The sequence below is a fragment of the Thamnophis elegans genome, chromosome 2 (genome assembly GCF_009769535.1).
Source record: "Thamnophis elegans isolate rThaEle1 chromosome 2, rThaEle1.pri, whole genome shotgun sequence".
In the NCBI taxonomy this organism is placed as follows: Eukaryota; Metazoa; Chordata; class Lepidosauria; order Squamata; family Colubridae; genus Thamnophis; species Thamnophis elegans.
This window is the reverse complement of record NC_045542.1, coordinates 42838764-42855588: the sequence shown is the minus strand read 5'-3', so window position 1 is coordinate 42855588 and position 16825 is coordinate 42838764. Positions and strand designations below refer to the sequence as shown.

General features: G+C 41.9%; 1 protein-coding gene across 2 annotated transcripts in view; it reads right to left on the bottom strand.

Annotated features, from left to right (window-relative positions):
- Positions 1 to 736: 736 nt before the first annotated feature.
- Positions 737 to 16825, bottom strand: part of SSTR2 (somatostatin receptor 2) — a 54537-nt gene continuing 38448 nt past the window's right edge. Inside the window, exons 1-2 of one of the 2 annotated variants that reach the window (XM_032208656.1) lie at positions 12873 to 13090; positions 737 to 5658 (exon numbers count right to left, since the gene is read on the bottom strand). In XM_032208656.1, coding sequence (XP_032064547.1) covers positions 4441 to 5559 — 1119 coding nt within the window. In that variant the 5' untranslated portion in view covers positions 5560 to 5658; positions 12873 to 13090 and the 3' untranslated portion in view covers positions 737 to 4440. Of the gene's footprint in view, positions 5659 to 12872; positions 13091 to 16825 lie in introns of those variants that run through there. The other variant, XM_032208657.1, reaches the window with a different exon arrangement.

The following is a 16825-nucleotide window of genomic DNA, read 5'->3' as shown; positions in this document are numbered from 1 at the left end:
TATATTCTTTGATATCACCTAGTGGCTATTATTAAGTTCTGCAGCCTGCATCTGATGGTCTACTATGTCCTGTATGATAAATACAAATTGAACCCCAAATTTGGGATAAATGAAATTGTAGCAACGACTGAATTTTCAAGTCCTGGTGAGATCGCATTCAATTGTTTTCTGTGCTCAAAATTGCCATTAAAATAAGTGCCATGAGGGCGAGTTGTGATTGAGGGGCAAGTAATAATGTACTCCAGCAAGTAAAAGCCATGTTAAAATGCCTAGGATCATAAAATGTAATTATCTTTAAGGATATCAAGACTTTAATGATCAACATGCACCTTGTTTTATCAATCAACTGTTCTCCTGGGGACAATAACTGAAAGATAAACTTACTCAAGCTATGGCTTCCTTGATAAGGGGTAATGTTATAGTTTATGATAAAACTTCATTAAACAAACTCAGAAATGCAAAGACTTAAATTAAAATATCTTGCTTAATGCAGACTTCCAAATCCTACAAGTCCTCAAAATCTATAAATCATGCAGAAATACAGAACTTTGGGGCAGAAACCTATCTGGTGGAGGGGAAAAAAAGATACGATATAGGAAAGGAATAGGCAAACCTTGGGTGAAATTAAGTATGTCATCAGCTTAGAGTCCCTACATTGCCACAAATAATCCATGTCAGCCCTCCTTGAATCCCTTTGACCCTTTTCTAGCATCAATTTAGTGCTGATTTTTAGTGACTAGGTTCTTGTGTATAGGCTTGAATAAATCTTCTGTGCTGCAACTTAGCATATGGGCCTGTTCCTTTGCCCTGACATAACAGTACTCTAAAGATAAGTGTGTAGCAATCAGGAGAACAGGAATCTTAGCAGATTAAAGTCCTGCTCCTTACTGGTTGCCAGAAAAGTTGTACCATATTGTATGCTGCTCCTTATTAATAAATAAGATCTGATTTATAGTTAGATTGATCCTATCTAGTTAGATTGATCCTATCTAAGGTCTAAACACCCATTTTTCTAATGATACCTTCATCCCATCCTTCAATGAGACAGGATTAAATTGTCCTCAGTTACTCCAATTTTAAGGTAGGTTTTCCTCAAAGCCAATGGCCACCTATAGTACTTTCAAGGTATACAAAAGCTAGTTGCTTTGCCAAATATTCTATCGGCAATATATTTGGAGGATATGGGATAGATGAGAACAACCTGGTACTTACTGGCCACTGAAGGAGGCAATAGAATTGGAGGCCTCTACTGTAATAAATGGTTCAGACAGCCCAACAAGCAGCTATCACAGTAGCAGGGGAACCCCAGAGACCTAGGGTTTTAAGAGCCAGCACTCTCATTTTGCCACTCATCTACCCAGCTGCCTTATTTTAACAGTGGGCTTTTGCACCCTCTAAACAGCTGCTTCCAGCTGAGGAAGATGGCCGATAAAGTGAAGGCTTTCATTTCTGGCATGCAAAACCCTCGAGTAATTATTGCACCACAGAAAAGAGCACTTAGTGCACCAGCCCATTTCTCCCAGTCAAAAGCAAACCCCTGATGACATTTGGGCACATGGAGGGAAGAGAGGAGCTGCCAGAGGGAAAGACACCCGCAAAGGAACTGGCAGACTTTTGTGAGTGTGTGTGCAAGAGCTGAGCGTAAACATGGGGCAGTCGGTCTGACTCTCTTGCACCTCATTAAAGCCTGTCAAAAGCTATACTGAAGGAGATTCTGATTCCTTCGTATGTCAAGCTGGTGGAGTCCAGGGTTGAAATTCAGCAAGTTCTGACCAGCAAGAACTGGTAGTGGAAATTTTGAGTAGTTTGGAGAACCGGCAAATACCGGCATAATCCTTTGCCTTGGCGGTAACTGTTGAAGGTCCTGCCCCAAGTATCAGATTCTGAACTGGAAACTTTGGAATTGGAGGATATCTTCCATACTGAACTCCTAAAGCAGTTATGGCGAACCTAAGTGGCACACAGAGCCATCTCTCTGGGCACGCCAGCTGTCGTCTGTTGCTCTTTTGGGTTCCAGTGTGCACATCAACGCTAGCCAGCTGGTCTTCAAGGGCGGGACAGCTAGAAACTGAAAAAGCAGCTCCCTGGCGCACAGGGAAGCTGAGCATGTTTCCAGCGTGCATCACCTGGTCTTCCAGTTTTTGCCGCTCCCCCACATGTGCGCGCGGTCCCATTTCGGCATTCAGTGCCAAAAAGGTTCACCAACTGACCTAAGGCAAGTTCAGTATCCAGGACTTGTAGGTACAGAATAGGTCCTTTGTTTAATATTGCCAAGCTACAACTCCCAGGAGCCTCAGGCAAGATGGCCAAGAGTAAGGGATGGACGGAATTGCTAGATCGGTGTTTGTCAACCATGGCAATTTTTAAGATGTGTGGACTTCAACTCCCAGCACTCTTCAGCCAGCATGGGAATTCTGGAAGTTGAAGTCCACATGTCTTAAAGTTGCCAAGGTTGAAAAAGCACTAATCTAGACAGCCACAGGTTCCTTCCTACTAATATAGGGAAGTGCCCATAGATTCCTTTTCCATGTGGGTCAATGTTACACCTTGGTTCCTTTTTTAATAATTTAGCCACATTTTTGTTTTTTAGCCATGATACTTAAGAAGATATAAAAGAAAAGATAGCAACAGGTAAGATAGTAGACATTTGCCACCATCATTTTATCAGGGCTGTTTCATATATGAATGTTACCCGTTATCTAGATATCAAATGATCAGCAGTTTATGATCTTTTATGATCTTAGCAGAATGGATAGGAAATAGATAATAGAAATGGTTATTAAAGAAGTATTATTAATCTTGAGTTCAAGGTGGAGTAAATTCTCTCCCACAAACCATAAATACACAAGCCACTAGGGGGTTGTTTTTACCCGGGATAAAGATTTGAATCACACTGAGGACAATGTCTATTCCTTACCTGACACATATGTGGATAGCAGTGGTTTCCCGATCCCGTTGCAACCAGTATGGTGCAACGGGGCCCAGCGTCCACCACAGGAACATGTGCACTTACCGCCTGCGACACTCTGTGATGCCTCCATAAGCAGCTGGAGCATTGCGCAGGCGCCATACGTTCCTTGTGCCTGCGCAGAAGCCACGAAGAGCTCAAATGCCAGTAAGGAATGCGGGTGGGCCCTCCGGAGCCCCATACTGGAATGGTACCCGGTGCTCTTGGCAGGCACAGGTACGCCCGTACTGGGGCGTACCAGTCGTAACCCACCACTGGTGGGTAGTTGTCTGGGTTCAGTTAAAATAGCATCAGGAACAAAGACCTACATAAAAATATTAAGATTTTACCTAAAAATGTCAAAGTTGGGAGTAAGACTGAATATGCTACACACCTTAAAAGCTTGCTTCACAAGAGGTGGGTGGTCCATATAATACTATTATTCAAGTGTGGATTTTGGATCCATTTATAGAACACGAAAAATCTGATTTCATACTTTGGTAATATCAGCTCTATTTACAAAAGAACTTTTTGTGGTGCTACCAAAAATAGTGCTGAAAAAATAATGAAGATGGCTAGATGGCAGTAAAGAGTAAGAAGTTTTCATTTCTCTCTCTTGCCATCTAGTGGCCTCCTGATATTTGCAGGTGAGATCCAATTGCCCTGCTTTCTGAGAGAAAACCATTAAGAAGGAAACCAAGGGATAGCAATATGGCAAAATAAATTATTTCTTTGAATTCATAGGAAAACAATCTGATTATAGCTGCAGACATCTCTCTATTGCCCAACGAGCTATACAATCCTCATTTTTTGAAGATCACATTTTATTAGCTACTTTTTAAATAATATATTTATGCAGCTTTAATTTTCCCATTATCTCCTTCCAACCTGCAAATAGTATCATGACTACTATTTTTTTTTATTTGAACACACAAATGTAATGTTTGGTTAACTAAAAAAGGGCAGAAACTTTCAGAGCATCTACTTTTAGAATGGGAAGAGGGTGTCAATGATCCCAGCTTCATACAACTTGTTCAGAATTGGAACTTGTTTATTTAATGCTTGTCCAATCATTTTAAAATTATAATTCAAATCCTGGAAATGAAATAATTCAATACTAGAAAAAATCTTACCAGTAAAGGTTTTTTTTTAAAGACAGTGCAATATGATGGATTCCAATATAGACATTCTTTGATGGATCTAGTATAAACATTCTTACTATGCTTGATCACATCATGCCTTTATACATGCATGTACTATTGTGCACACACCAATGTGTGTGTCTAGTCTATCACCCCAAAATATACTTCTTCTTTTGATTAGTATCTTCATAACCAGCTAGCCTGGAGCTGTGATGTACTTCTGTGCCCTTTTCGTCACATACATTTGCCACTCTCTTAAGAGAACAGTCAGTAGCTTTTGCTGTCATTCAGTGTGGACTGCTGCCTTCCATGAAGAAGTATGGAGATTGTATTGACCACGGCTGGAGTTTCTCAGATACTTGTCTGAAGGTCTCCATTGAGCAATGTTCTCTGGGTTTCTGTAGCTTCATTGAGCCTGGCCTTGTCCTGCTTGCTGTCACTCCTATCAGTTTCATCTATGCCACCAACTTTCATCAGGCAGAGGACATTCTGGAAGCTCTTCTTGAAGTTGTCAGATAGAAAGGCATAAAGGATAGGATTGGCACAGCTATTTGCATATGTGAGGACTACCACAAAATCAAACATGCCCTTGAGGATAGGCGTTGGGACAATAAACACAGAGACCGATGAGACATTAAAGATGTAGAAGGGCAGCCAGCAAAAGATGAAAACAGCAACAACAATGGAGACCATCCTGGTGACCTTTTTCTCTGACTTTTTCCTCTTGGAGGAACCTACCCTAATACCAGATGATTTCACCTTGATGATGATGAAAAGATAACAAAGGCAAATGATGGTTAGGGGTATCAGGAAGCCAAGAATAAAGGCATAAATGATGAAGGCAGCATACCAAACACCAGAATCATCTGGCCAGATCATGGTACAACTACTGTTTCCATGATTATTGATCACTCCAGCATATATCATGATGGGTAATATGACCAGAAGAGAGATGCCCCAGACAGCTACATTGACCATTTTTGCTGTTCTTGGGCGCCTCCATTTAGCAGATTTTATGGGGTGTACTACAGCAAGATACCTATCCACACTCATGACTGTTAGGCAAAAGATGCTAGTGAATTGATTGATTCCATCCACTGTCATGACAATCCGGCAGATGACTTTCCCAAAGGGCCAGTGAACCAGAGCCACCTGCATAGCCAGGAAAGGCAAGCCCAACATAAACAGTTCATCAGCTATAGCCAAATTAAGGATGTAGATATTGGTGATTGTCTTCATCTTGGCATAGCGAAGGATGACATAGATGACTAGAGTATTTCCACAGAGGCCCACAATGCACACCACAAAGTAGATAAAGGTGAGGATGGCATTGCTAGTCAAGTCATAATGGTGGCTTGTGTTGTTGATGGAAACATTAGTAGCTGGAGTCTCTGGGGAGAAACTGTCCAACTGAGAGGTTGAGGGGAACCAGAAGACTGTGGTGTTGGGAAACTTGTTATCCTGGTCCATGGTGCAACCGCTGTCACTGTCTGCCTGGCAAGAAATCTCCTTCAAGCAAAAGAAGACGCCATCTTGATTGATTCAGGGTGGTTTAAGATAAAGTGGAATCTAAGCACAAAATAAATGAAAAATAAAGATCGGGTTCAGAATGGTTATTTAACAACTCCCTATAGCCAAAAATCAAGGAAAGTTCTTACTTTCATTATCTTTTTGATGATGCCCCAGCTTTTTCTTTGAATAGAACTGTCACAGTGGATTGAGCGCTAATAACCCACGTCTTCCTATATACATCAACTTGGGGAGAAACCAAAACTTCCAAGAGTAAAAGAATGTTATTCTTGATTTGACCTCTCATATGAATTATATTTCATTTAGTGCAGGGCTGTCAAATTCACATCATCACAGCAGCATCACGTGATGTATCGGGACTTTTCCCACCTTTGCTAAACCGGGCATGGGCATGGCGTGACACATCCGGCCCGCGGGCCACAAGTTTGACAGCCCTGATTTAGTGGATATTATCTGTAACAGAGAAATCTCAGCATAGGCCACTGAGTATAATTCTCCCATTAATCTGGTCCTGCAATTCATCAAGAAAGCACAATCTGAAGCCACAATCTTTAACAACCCCATCATTGACCACAGATAAGCTAATTTGGATGAGAAAGAATTTTCCACTGGAAAAAGGAGATGGGAGATAATCATTGTGTATATCCTCAGATTATTCATGCACCTTCAAAAGGTCCTTCAGCCTCTTTTAAGAACTTTTCAGGAGATGTGAAAGCTTAGAGCAGTGTTTTCACAACCTCAGCCATTTTAAGATGTGTAGACTTCAACTCCCAGAATTCTTCAGCTGCATGCTGTCTGAGGAATTCTGGGAGTTGAAGTCTACAAATCAAAATAGCTGAGGTTGAGAAACATTGACTTAGAGCAGTGTTTCTCAACCTTGGCAACTTGAAGATGTCTGGACTTCAACTCCCAGAATTCCCCAGCAGGTAAATGCTGGCTGGGGAATTCTGGGAGTTTAAGTCCAGACATCTTCAAGTTACCAAGGTTGAGAAACACTGACTTAGAGCCATGCCCTGTTTAGGGAAGGGGGGGGGAGTTGCAATATGTCACACGACGACGCCAGTTTGATACCCCAGGCTTGGAGGATTGCTTCCTATTCCCTATAGAATGCTACTAATAATAGATTTGACTGAACCCATTACTGCTTGGATGCTCAAAACATTATTCTAGTGGGTTGCCATTGTTGTTACTGTTGTTGACAATCATTTTTAAAATGCATACAGGTAGTCTTTGGCTTACAACCATTCATTTAGTGACGACTGAAGTTACAACAGCACTGAAAAAAGTGACATGAACATTTTTCACACTTACAGCATTCCCACAGTCATTCCATCAAAATTTGGATACTTGGAAACTGCCATGTATTTATGATAACTGTGGTGTCCCAGGGCTACAGGATCATTTTTTGCGACCTTCTGACAAGCAAGGTCAATGAGGAAGCCAGATTCACTTAACAACTGTGATACTAACTTAACATCTGCAATGATTCACTCAACGGTTGTGGCAAGGAAGGTCATAAAATGGGGCAAAACTCATTTAACTGTCTTGCTTAGCAACAGAAATTTTGGGGCTCAATTGTGGCCATAAGTCGAGGACTACCTGTAAACAGGAGCTTCATGTGTTCTATATGAGTTTCATTTTTTCCCCGTGATAACCCTATAAAATAGGTTAGGCTGAGAGCTAAGCTTGTTCAATAAAGTTTATTCTGACACAGATTTTCTCAACTCACTTCTCCTTCATTAGGCAAAGCACCAGATTAGTTCCAAATTATAGATCTGGTGATAAGGAAAAATGCCAGATGTAAAGCTAATTGCAGTTTATATAAACCAGGTTCCAAGTGGGTGTATTATATATGATTGCACCTCCGTAGAGGTGAGATTGGACTGCATAGTTTTTTTAGACATAACCAGCCCCTACTCTGCAGCAGCTGTTTACCTGGCAATGTGAAACAATGTCATCCCAGTAAATAGGAACCAAGTCCATTACTTCTCATCCATCAACACAACCTCTGGGGTTTTTTTCATGGAGAAACAATGCTGAAGTAAAATGTATCCTTTTGCACAGATGTGGAAGATATGGAGAAAGGTATCTCCTAAGAAGAGAGTAATTCACCTGTATCTTCCCAAGAGACAACATTTAGCTCTGGACTACAAACCAAACTAGGGTTTGAGGTTCCAATACTATATTTACTATAAAAGAGTTAATATTGTGTTGCAGCTGAAAATTGTAAGAGATTACTTTGGAAGAATCAGCTAAAATATTAACAGTCTCTAATATATCTTTTTTTCATGACCTACTTTTCAGGATAGAAATCAGCACTCCAAGATAGACTTGCAAACTACAGGTAACTCCTAATATATTTTTTTCCCTAACTGCAGAGTCTTCTCTTCAAGAACATGCCAGAAATCACCACTGATTTCTTCCTGAGTTTCAGCAGGAAAACAGACAAACAAGCAAGCGAACAAACAGGTGTGTTAAGCAAGTGGTAGGAAACTCTATCCTGCCCCTCCAGCAATATCTTTGCTTCGCCCTGTGAAACCTGTAATCGCCGAAACAGACACACTATCCAAAAGCTATCAGCCTCTTCTCTTGTATTTTCAAAAGGTGTGAAAATCAGAAGAGTTTTCTACTTAACTTTTTCAAAACAAATACTCTACTTTTTATTTACAAGAAATCTCCCGTCCACGAGGGGTAAATTCAGCAGGTTCTGACAGATTCTGGAGAACTGGTAGCAGAAATTTTGAGTAGTTCGGTTGGCCCCAGAGTGCGGTGAGAATGAAGATTTTGCAATATCCTTCCCTCAAGAGTGGGGAGGGAATGGGAATTTTGAAGTATTCTTCCCCTACCATGCCCACCAAGCCACGCACAGAACCGGTAGTAAAAAAAATTGAATTTCACCCTCCACAATGTGTACACAAATAATAAGGAGTGAATATTAGATATCTCTAAAGATGAAATTCCATGTTTACTTCTACTGGAATATATTTCACTCAATTAATGAGATTTATTGTTGTTAAATAATGATACAATTTCATTGTCAATGTAGGCTATATAGTTTTGTTTTTATTTTGCAAGGAAAACATTACTGCATTAACTTGAAGAGATTCTTTATTGTATTTTGTTTTTCAAAATAATTTACCTGTAAAATGGAAGGGCCACTTTCAAATCCTTTTGAGATTATGGTATGGAGATAAACAATAGAAATAGCACTTAGACTTACATACACTTCACAGCCCTCTCTAAGCAATCAGAATATTCCCTCAACTATCTGGATCCTCATTTTACTAACCTCGGAAGGATGAAAGGCTGAGTCAACCTTGAGCCAGTCAGGATTGAACTGCTGGCAGTTGGCAGAATTAGCCTGCAATACTAGCCACAGTCTGTTCTGACCTTCCTATACAGGAGAGTGCTGCTTCCAGGAAAATGTGTACCTCAGATTTGGGGCATTATGACCTCTGGCTGAAAATCTGCTCACAAAGCCAACTGAATCTCCAACTCTGATCTCTCCCCATTACAAGTAGTTCTTGATTTAGAAGCATTCATTTAACAGTCGATTAAGTTACAGCACCACTGAAAGAAAGTGATTTATGACTAAGCCACACATGTACGATCATCGCAGCATTCCCATGGTTCAACATAACCAAAATCTGGGGGCTTGACAACGGGCATGTATTTATGACAGTTGCAGCATCCTGGGGTCATTGCATTTGTTTAATGACCACATGTTTCACCTTACAACTGCAATGATTCGCTTAACTGGCAGGAAAAGTAAACTCCAGTGCAACTCGCTTAACAACCAAAGTTACAACTCACTTCACAAAGTTACAATTGTGACTGTAAGACATGGACTACCTGTATTAATTCCTGACTTCATTCTGTTGTAGTCTACCTATAAAAGCCGAGGTGCCACAGTGGTTGGAGTATAGTACTGCAGGCTACTTCAGCTGACTGCTAGCTGCAATTTGGCAGTTCAATTCTCACTGGGCTCAAGGTTGACTCAGCCTTCCATCCTTCCAAGGTGGGTAAAATGAGGACCCAGATTGTTGGGGAAAATATGCTGACTCTGTAAAACCGCTTAGAGAAGGCTGTAAGAAGCACTATGAAGCAGTATATAAGTGCTATTGCTATTTTGTGCAAATAAAGGAGAATTATTTGAAGCTCAGGGTTGAAACGAGGGGTCCTTGGTGCTCTCTGAGCTTGCTTGTTTTCTTGTAGACGTTTCATTGCCCAAACTAGGTAACGTCATCAGTGTTGTGAAACAAGAGTTACCCATTTTGTTCTAATGGAACGCATGGGGGAGCAGGGGGGTGGAGGAGGCAAATGGGCAATTTCCAAGTGGTTCTGCAGAGGTGATTATGTTTCTGGCCATTGGAGACAAAATGCAGAACCTTCAAATCAGGAGATAAATATACAACTTACAATTGTTCATTTATTTACTGAGGAACTGGTCACTGACAGACTGAGGTATACGTATCTGTGCTCATCTTTTTGTCAAGAAAAACTCGTTCTGATTGGCTGTCAGTATTCTGCACGTGCTGCAGGTCCCGATATATGTAAATAGGTCTGTTGGCACAGCATCCTAGTAACTTAAAATATTTCTGAAGTCCTGATTACTTTCAATTATGAAATCAAAATTTTGAGTGGTGAAAGGCTGACTGTATCCTCTGAGCCCTACAACTCATGAGCAAACTCTTTTCTTGTCACACATTTACATTGCTCCTTTCTTTCCAAGAAGGTAATTTTTAAAAACCTCTCACTCCAAAAAGACTTGTGTTACTGATACGCTAAGGAATACTAACTTGATGCCTCAAGAAGTGACCAATCATTCATCTGTATTTACAAATTACTGAGATAAATGCTGGATCAACTTAATTTTTTTATTGTAATAAGCTTTTATATTTTATCCTTTTGGATTGTAGTAATATTTCACACATGCATTTCAAGGATCAGTTTGCCCTGTTTATCTATTACTTTTTTATTTACAAATTTTGGATTTACAAATAAATCCAATTCAGAGTCTACTTGGATGCAAGGAAGTTCCATCCATCATTCAGTACTTTGTTTTAAGAAAAAAAAGCAACCTTTTGTTTTTAAGACCTAATTCAGCATGGCACTAAGCTTTTTTTTTTTAAACCAAGATTGTAATCTTAACTTTGTGGATCAACATGTTAACTGAAGCTGTTCTTTTACACCATAAAACACGGGAATCTGGATCTATCTCTCCTTTCAGTTATTGCCTGCAGTGGCCCATTATCACATACAACTGGCATCTCCCCCTTGTCTCAGAAAAATCCATTCCAAATGATAAAATGTACGCAGTGTGAGTCTGTGGACAGAATCAATGTGCCAAGAGGGAATCAAAGTGATTTAATTTCTCCAAATATATGTGCAGCCCCTTTGTCAAAACAAGACTTAACCCAACTTCAATACTTTCTTGGCATGGCGTTAGCTGACACAAGCCCTCCTAAGACAGCATTTCATTTTCCACCCAAGTGTTTCCATATTCCCTCTATTGGCTCTATGTCATTCTTGACTGGGAGCTGCTGATTTATACTGGATGTCAGATAGCAGCCATTCTCCCCCTGGCAAAAGACGGGTTGCTGGATATTGTCTCGCAGCTCCTAATCAAATCAGACTTGAAAAGAGGAAAAGAACATGTTGGTGCAGGGAAGCCACTTAGGATGGCTCTTAGGATGGTAAAAGGAAAAGCTATGTTGCCAGCTTCTCCTGCTTCCTTCCTTCACAGAATCAACAGGCAGCACCGGATCCAAGCAACAGGGGTAGGCATAGGTGCTGAAGGACATAAATAAAATGTATTGGATGGTTAAAATTAATATCTGAGTTTAATTACATTTACATTCCCATCTTTTATCAAAAAGTTCAGACTATTACACAAGATCTTTCCCTTTTCCTCTTGTCTTACCCTCTCCATCTTTTCATTCTCTTCAGGAGTAAAACTCGAACTAGGTCATGTCAGTCTTCTGTTGTACCTGGCTATGGCTGAGCCACTCAAAACATCAGAGAGGCAAGAGACAATCAAGGACACCAGGAATAGCTAGGAGTCGTCTTTCAGTGTCACACTGACTTAGCTCAACCACAGATTATTTAATCACGATTTACTAAATAACCCATAAATGGCTGGGTTTGTTTAACATACTAAGGTAAAACACATGGATAGCCGGGGTCAATCTAATGAAAATCAAAGAAATTGCATTCCTGATTAATGTGGGTGCCTTTCTCTTCCTTTTACATTAGAAAAAAAATTGCCTCCCTGTTGGGTTTTTGGAAAAAAAGATCAGATTGCAATGATCTCTAGATTGGGAGAACAGCATTCACATAGTTATCTCTGCACCATCATTTTGATTATTGGTCTTCATGTTACAGGGGAGAGAAGTGGATGAATGCATTTCACAGGGACCCAGTTTAAAGTAAAACTGGGAATCCTGGCTGGGCAGTCCTCATACTCAGCAGTTAGGGAATTGCCTGGGGAAGAACTGGGAATGAGTTGGGATACAGATGAGAAAGTCAAAGTGTGGGTGGGTGGGGGGGTAATATTACACTGCACAGAGCCTCTCTCTTCACAGAATTCACCCGTCTATCCAATTGCCAGTCAACACAGTCAATGTGAATTTTCAGATTTTCAATCACCTACACAACTGAAGGCACATACCGAAGAAAACTGCCCAACATGAAACATCCACTTTTCTTTAGGAGCAGTGGCCACAGTAAAACATCTTGTACGATTAGCGGGTTTTTTTTCCCTATCGGCCGGAATAAATGCAACGAGGATTAGACTCACTACAGATACGTTGCTACGGAAGAAGGTTCTTTTAACGCACTTTGATTCTAACCCAGATGAACGGGGAGGGCACGCAACCCAACTCGGGCGTCCATCCCATCGGTGGATGAAGCTCTTATCGAAGTAAAGCATGCAACAGATTACACAGCTTGCTCCCGTTCGCTCTGCTTGCTCGGGAAAGAAAAATCCATTAAAGGCAAGGGGATAATTTCCAAATGAGCGCGCCCACGACTGCAGCCTAAAATAAAAATTAAAATTAGAGGAGCGTAAGCAATGTGCCAGGAGAGAAAACTAGCATTTTATAACCACCCCTGCTTGGTTGTCGATCCGGGCCAGTCTCGCTTCTGCCTTTCCTCGATCGGGAAGTTTTCCCACCTGTAATTCGTAATACTTCGAGCCCTCTACCCGCCACCGATCCTGGTTGCACCACCGACTCTCCCGCAAGATCACTTACAAGGTCCGAGTCTGTGCTTCACTCTCTCTCTCTCTCTCTGCCTTCTGGCTCCAAATCGGGGCCGCGCACCTCTTCCTGCCCTCTGGTCCAAGTGAATCCCTTGCAGCTGTTGCGACGGAAAGCTTCCCCTCCGAAGCGCGGAGGAAGGCAGAGCGGCGCTCGACGCGACTCTGCTCCTTCAGCTGTAGGAGCCCCTAGATAGGGAAGGCGGGTGGGGGGCGGAGCAAGGGAGCGCAAGCGGCGGATCCCGGGCTCATATGCAGCGGAGCTCTCCAGGCACAGGAGCTTTGGAAAAGTGCTCCGCTCATGCACCCACCGGGACGGACCACGCTCGCTCGCTCCAGCCACTCCCCCGTCCGATAATTGTCCCCGTCTGCTCATCACCGAGCTGTGTCACGCTAGGGTTGCGATGCAAAGCAGGGAAAGCTAAAGTCCACCTAGCACAGAAACTGCGCTTGCCAACATAGGGCAGCCTTTCGAGAAGTGATCAATCATTGCAGCAGACCGGGAGGGGGGGATTGATCAGGGTTGCCTAGGTGGGGAACGCGGGAGGGCAGAAGGCAGGCCGATTGCCAAGAAGGTAAACTCCAGCGGCAGCGCGCCCTGGGGACGTCCAGCGTTTGTTGCAATAACAAACAGGCTGAAGGACGCTCGGTCTGCAAACAAGGCGCTGGGCCAGAGCAGCGCGTGACGTCCCGCGATACACTCTCTCTAGTCTAGAGCGACCAGCGGACAGGATGCATTTTTATTTTATTTATTTTGTCAAGCATGTATAAGATAACAGGTATAAGTATAAACATGATTATGAATACAGGAAATTGATATGAGTAAGTGGGGACAGTAGGACAGAGACGGTAGGCATGTTGGTGCACTTATGCAGGAATGGGGTGAGGTCCACGATAGACAGTCTAAAGTTAAAGTTTTGTGGGGTTGGGGAAGAAATCACAGAGTCAGGTAGTGCATTCCAGGCATTGACCACTCTGTTGCCAAATGTCCTATTTTCTGCAATCGAGTTTGGAGGATGGAAAGAGGGATCTGCAACTAGTGCCCCTGGACTAAAGGTGGCCTTGCCCCTAATACAGAGATGCTGGTGTCACACAGTAGCAGGATTTGCTCCTGGAACCAAACCTTGGATGTAACAGAGGAGGCATCTTTGGAAGACAAAGACTGCAGCAGATGGAGAAGAAGTGGGAGGAAACCATGCATCCTTAAAATCTGCTTTCCCTATTTTCTTCCCATAGCCTTGGGAGGAGAGAAAGAAAGATGGGAGATATCCACCAGCTACAGAGCCATTTCTTTGATACTTCTCACCAAAATGCTGGTCTTAAAGATTAACCTTGTGAAGGCTAACCAAGAAGAATCAATCTTCAGCACGTGCAAGAAGTAACGTTGAACTGGGTTTGACAGTTATATGTTGTAGGAGTGTTAACCCACCTCTCTCCTAGAAAATGAAATATTTTAGGAAATATTAAAGGACAGAATATTTCCCCCTAAAAGGAAGAAACTCACCCCCCCCCTTTGTCAATGGGCCATAAGGCCTGGGCCAGAGAAACATGTTACAGACTCACTCTTAATAGCCTCCACCTTTGTCAATGGGCCATTAAGGCCTGAGCCAATCTATTCTACATAACAAAGATCTACAGGCAGAGCCATAATAAGAATCCCAACGCCCTTTCAATACATCACCACCAGCAAGGCTCAATCAAACTTGGACTCAAAGAACAGCCTACAGAGGTGCCCCTGCATGGCCCCATGGGAGCCTGAGAGCCAATCAGAGTGCATTTCTTGCACAGGAGCAGAGGCCCCAGGGCAGGGCCCAACAGAGGGCATGAAACCCAGGGACTTTCAGCAAGCCAGCCCTTTTTTCTTCAATATTTTTGAGGCATGTGATTCCCCTTTTCCACAGGACCTCAAACCATGTGGTCCTGTCTACCAATAAAACCATCTTTCCAAGCAGTTTCCATGTTTCCAGTGTCTTTTTCCCCATTTGGAACTGAACCCAGAAGGCCATTTCTTTCAACAATGTACTATGAGGCTGATTCAGATCCAATTTTATTTATACCCCCAATATTTTTCCCTAGAGTCACCCTGATGATCAGATTAAAAATCCAATCCATTAGCACTTGAGAAGGCCAAAAAGTACATTGGCATAAGTTGTGCTGCCCCCATTGCTGATCTCTATTCTGCCATAGTAACAAGGCCAGATAATTGTTCTGTCCAGGCTCTCGATATTTATTGTGGGTCAAATGACAGAAAGGGCTGCGAGGAAATTCCAACGAGCAACAAGGAACCTGATTCTGATTATGTGGCCAGTAGCAGCAGGTCCATTTGGTACCCAAGAGGTCTATGCCAGGCGTATCTAATGCATGGCACATGGGTCACATTTGGCTCTGGATAGCTAGTAATGCTGCCCCAAGAGATTGTAAACTTCTAACATTATGTGATTTATATGCATTAATTATTCTACATATTTTATATGCAGCCTAAGACAATTCCTCTTCACTCTGTGTGTCCAGGCAAGCCAAAAGGTTGGACACCCATGGTATATAATATCCACATATCCACAGTAAAAGGTGTGTTTGGAAAAGTGGAAAATATTACAGTACTTTATTATCAAATGCAATAAGAAAAAAACTAATCAAGGAGAGACGCAATGTAGAACTAAGAAGAAATTTCCTGACAGAACAATCAATCAATCAGAGGAACAACCTGTCTCCAGAAGTTGTGAATGCTCCAACACTGGAAGTTTTTAAGAAGAGATTGGATAACTATTTATCTGAAATGGTATAGGGTTTCCTGCCTGAGCAGGGGGTTGGACTTAAAAGATCTCCAAGGTCCCTTCCAACTCTGTTATTCTAATTCTAATTCTAACTTGAACATGGCAAAAACAAATAAACAAATAGCTTCATTTTGGGGGATGTTTGTGTTTTGGTTAGGAACCCTTGAAATGTATTATTTGAACAAAAGATGCAAGCGAGTGAAAAAATCCCACCCACCCCCAGCCTGAAAAATCAGTATTCAGTGCAGGACAGATATGCCAACTGGAATTTCTTAATTTTTTTTTCCCTTCAGGACTCCTTCCACTTTTAAAAAATACGAAGCTTTTGTTTTTATGTGTTATTCTTTTTAATTATTTTTTTTTACCATTTAATCATGTCCAATTCTTGGTGAATTTATAGGCAAGTCCTCTCCATACTACCCTATCAAACACAGCTTCTTTCAATTGTTGGATTTCAACTTTCTGTCAGATTTGAAGTTACCAAGCCAGTGTGTTCTTTCCTTTCCCCTTCTTGTTCAACTAACCATTTCAAGCATCACTACTTTCTCCAATGATTTTACTATTTATCATATTAAAAATGTAAAATTGATATATTTGCTGCCAGTACTGCTTCTCACAATTTTTTGGTTTTAGTACTGTGCTATTTTTCAACATAGGCTCAGAAATAATATTGATTTTGAGGACCCCTGAGAGCGTCTGAGGGGATCCCCAAGACCCCTAAAACCACACTTTAGGACTGTGATGCGAACCGTGCGCCGTCGCCAGTTGCTCTTCTGGTTTCCAGCACACGCATGCACGCTGGCCCCCTAGTCTTTGTGTTCTGGTGCTCCGGCGTGCATGCGCATGCACGCACACACGCATTCCGGTTTGGGGACTCGGTGCCAAAAAGGTTCACCATAACTGCTTGAGGAAATGCTGGTGTAAACAAACAAAGGAAAAGGCAGCAGACCTGTCTGGTTCTTTTACTGTACAAAAACACCCCCTCCCAATGCTTGCAAAATGTCAGATGCACCATGAAGTGGCTTCTCTTTTTGCAGAATTCACAAAAGTTGGCACCAAAGGTAAGGGAAGAATTATAGTCTGAGAAAAGCACAGTGTGTATTCTTTTGTCACAATTATTTTGCCTGCAGAAGCTGCAAATGCCAGTTCAGATGAAAGATAGATGAAGACCAAG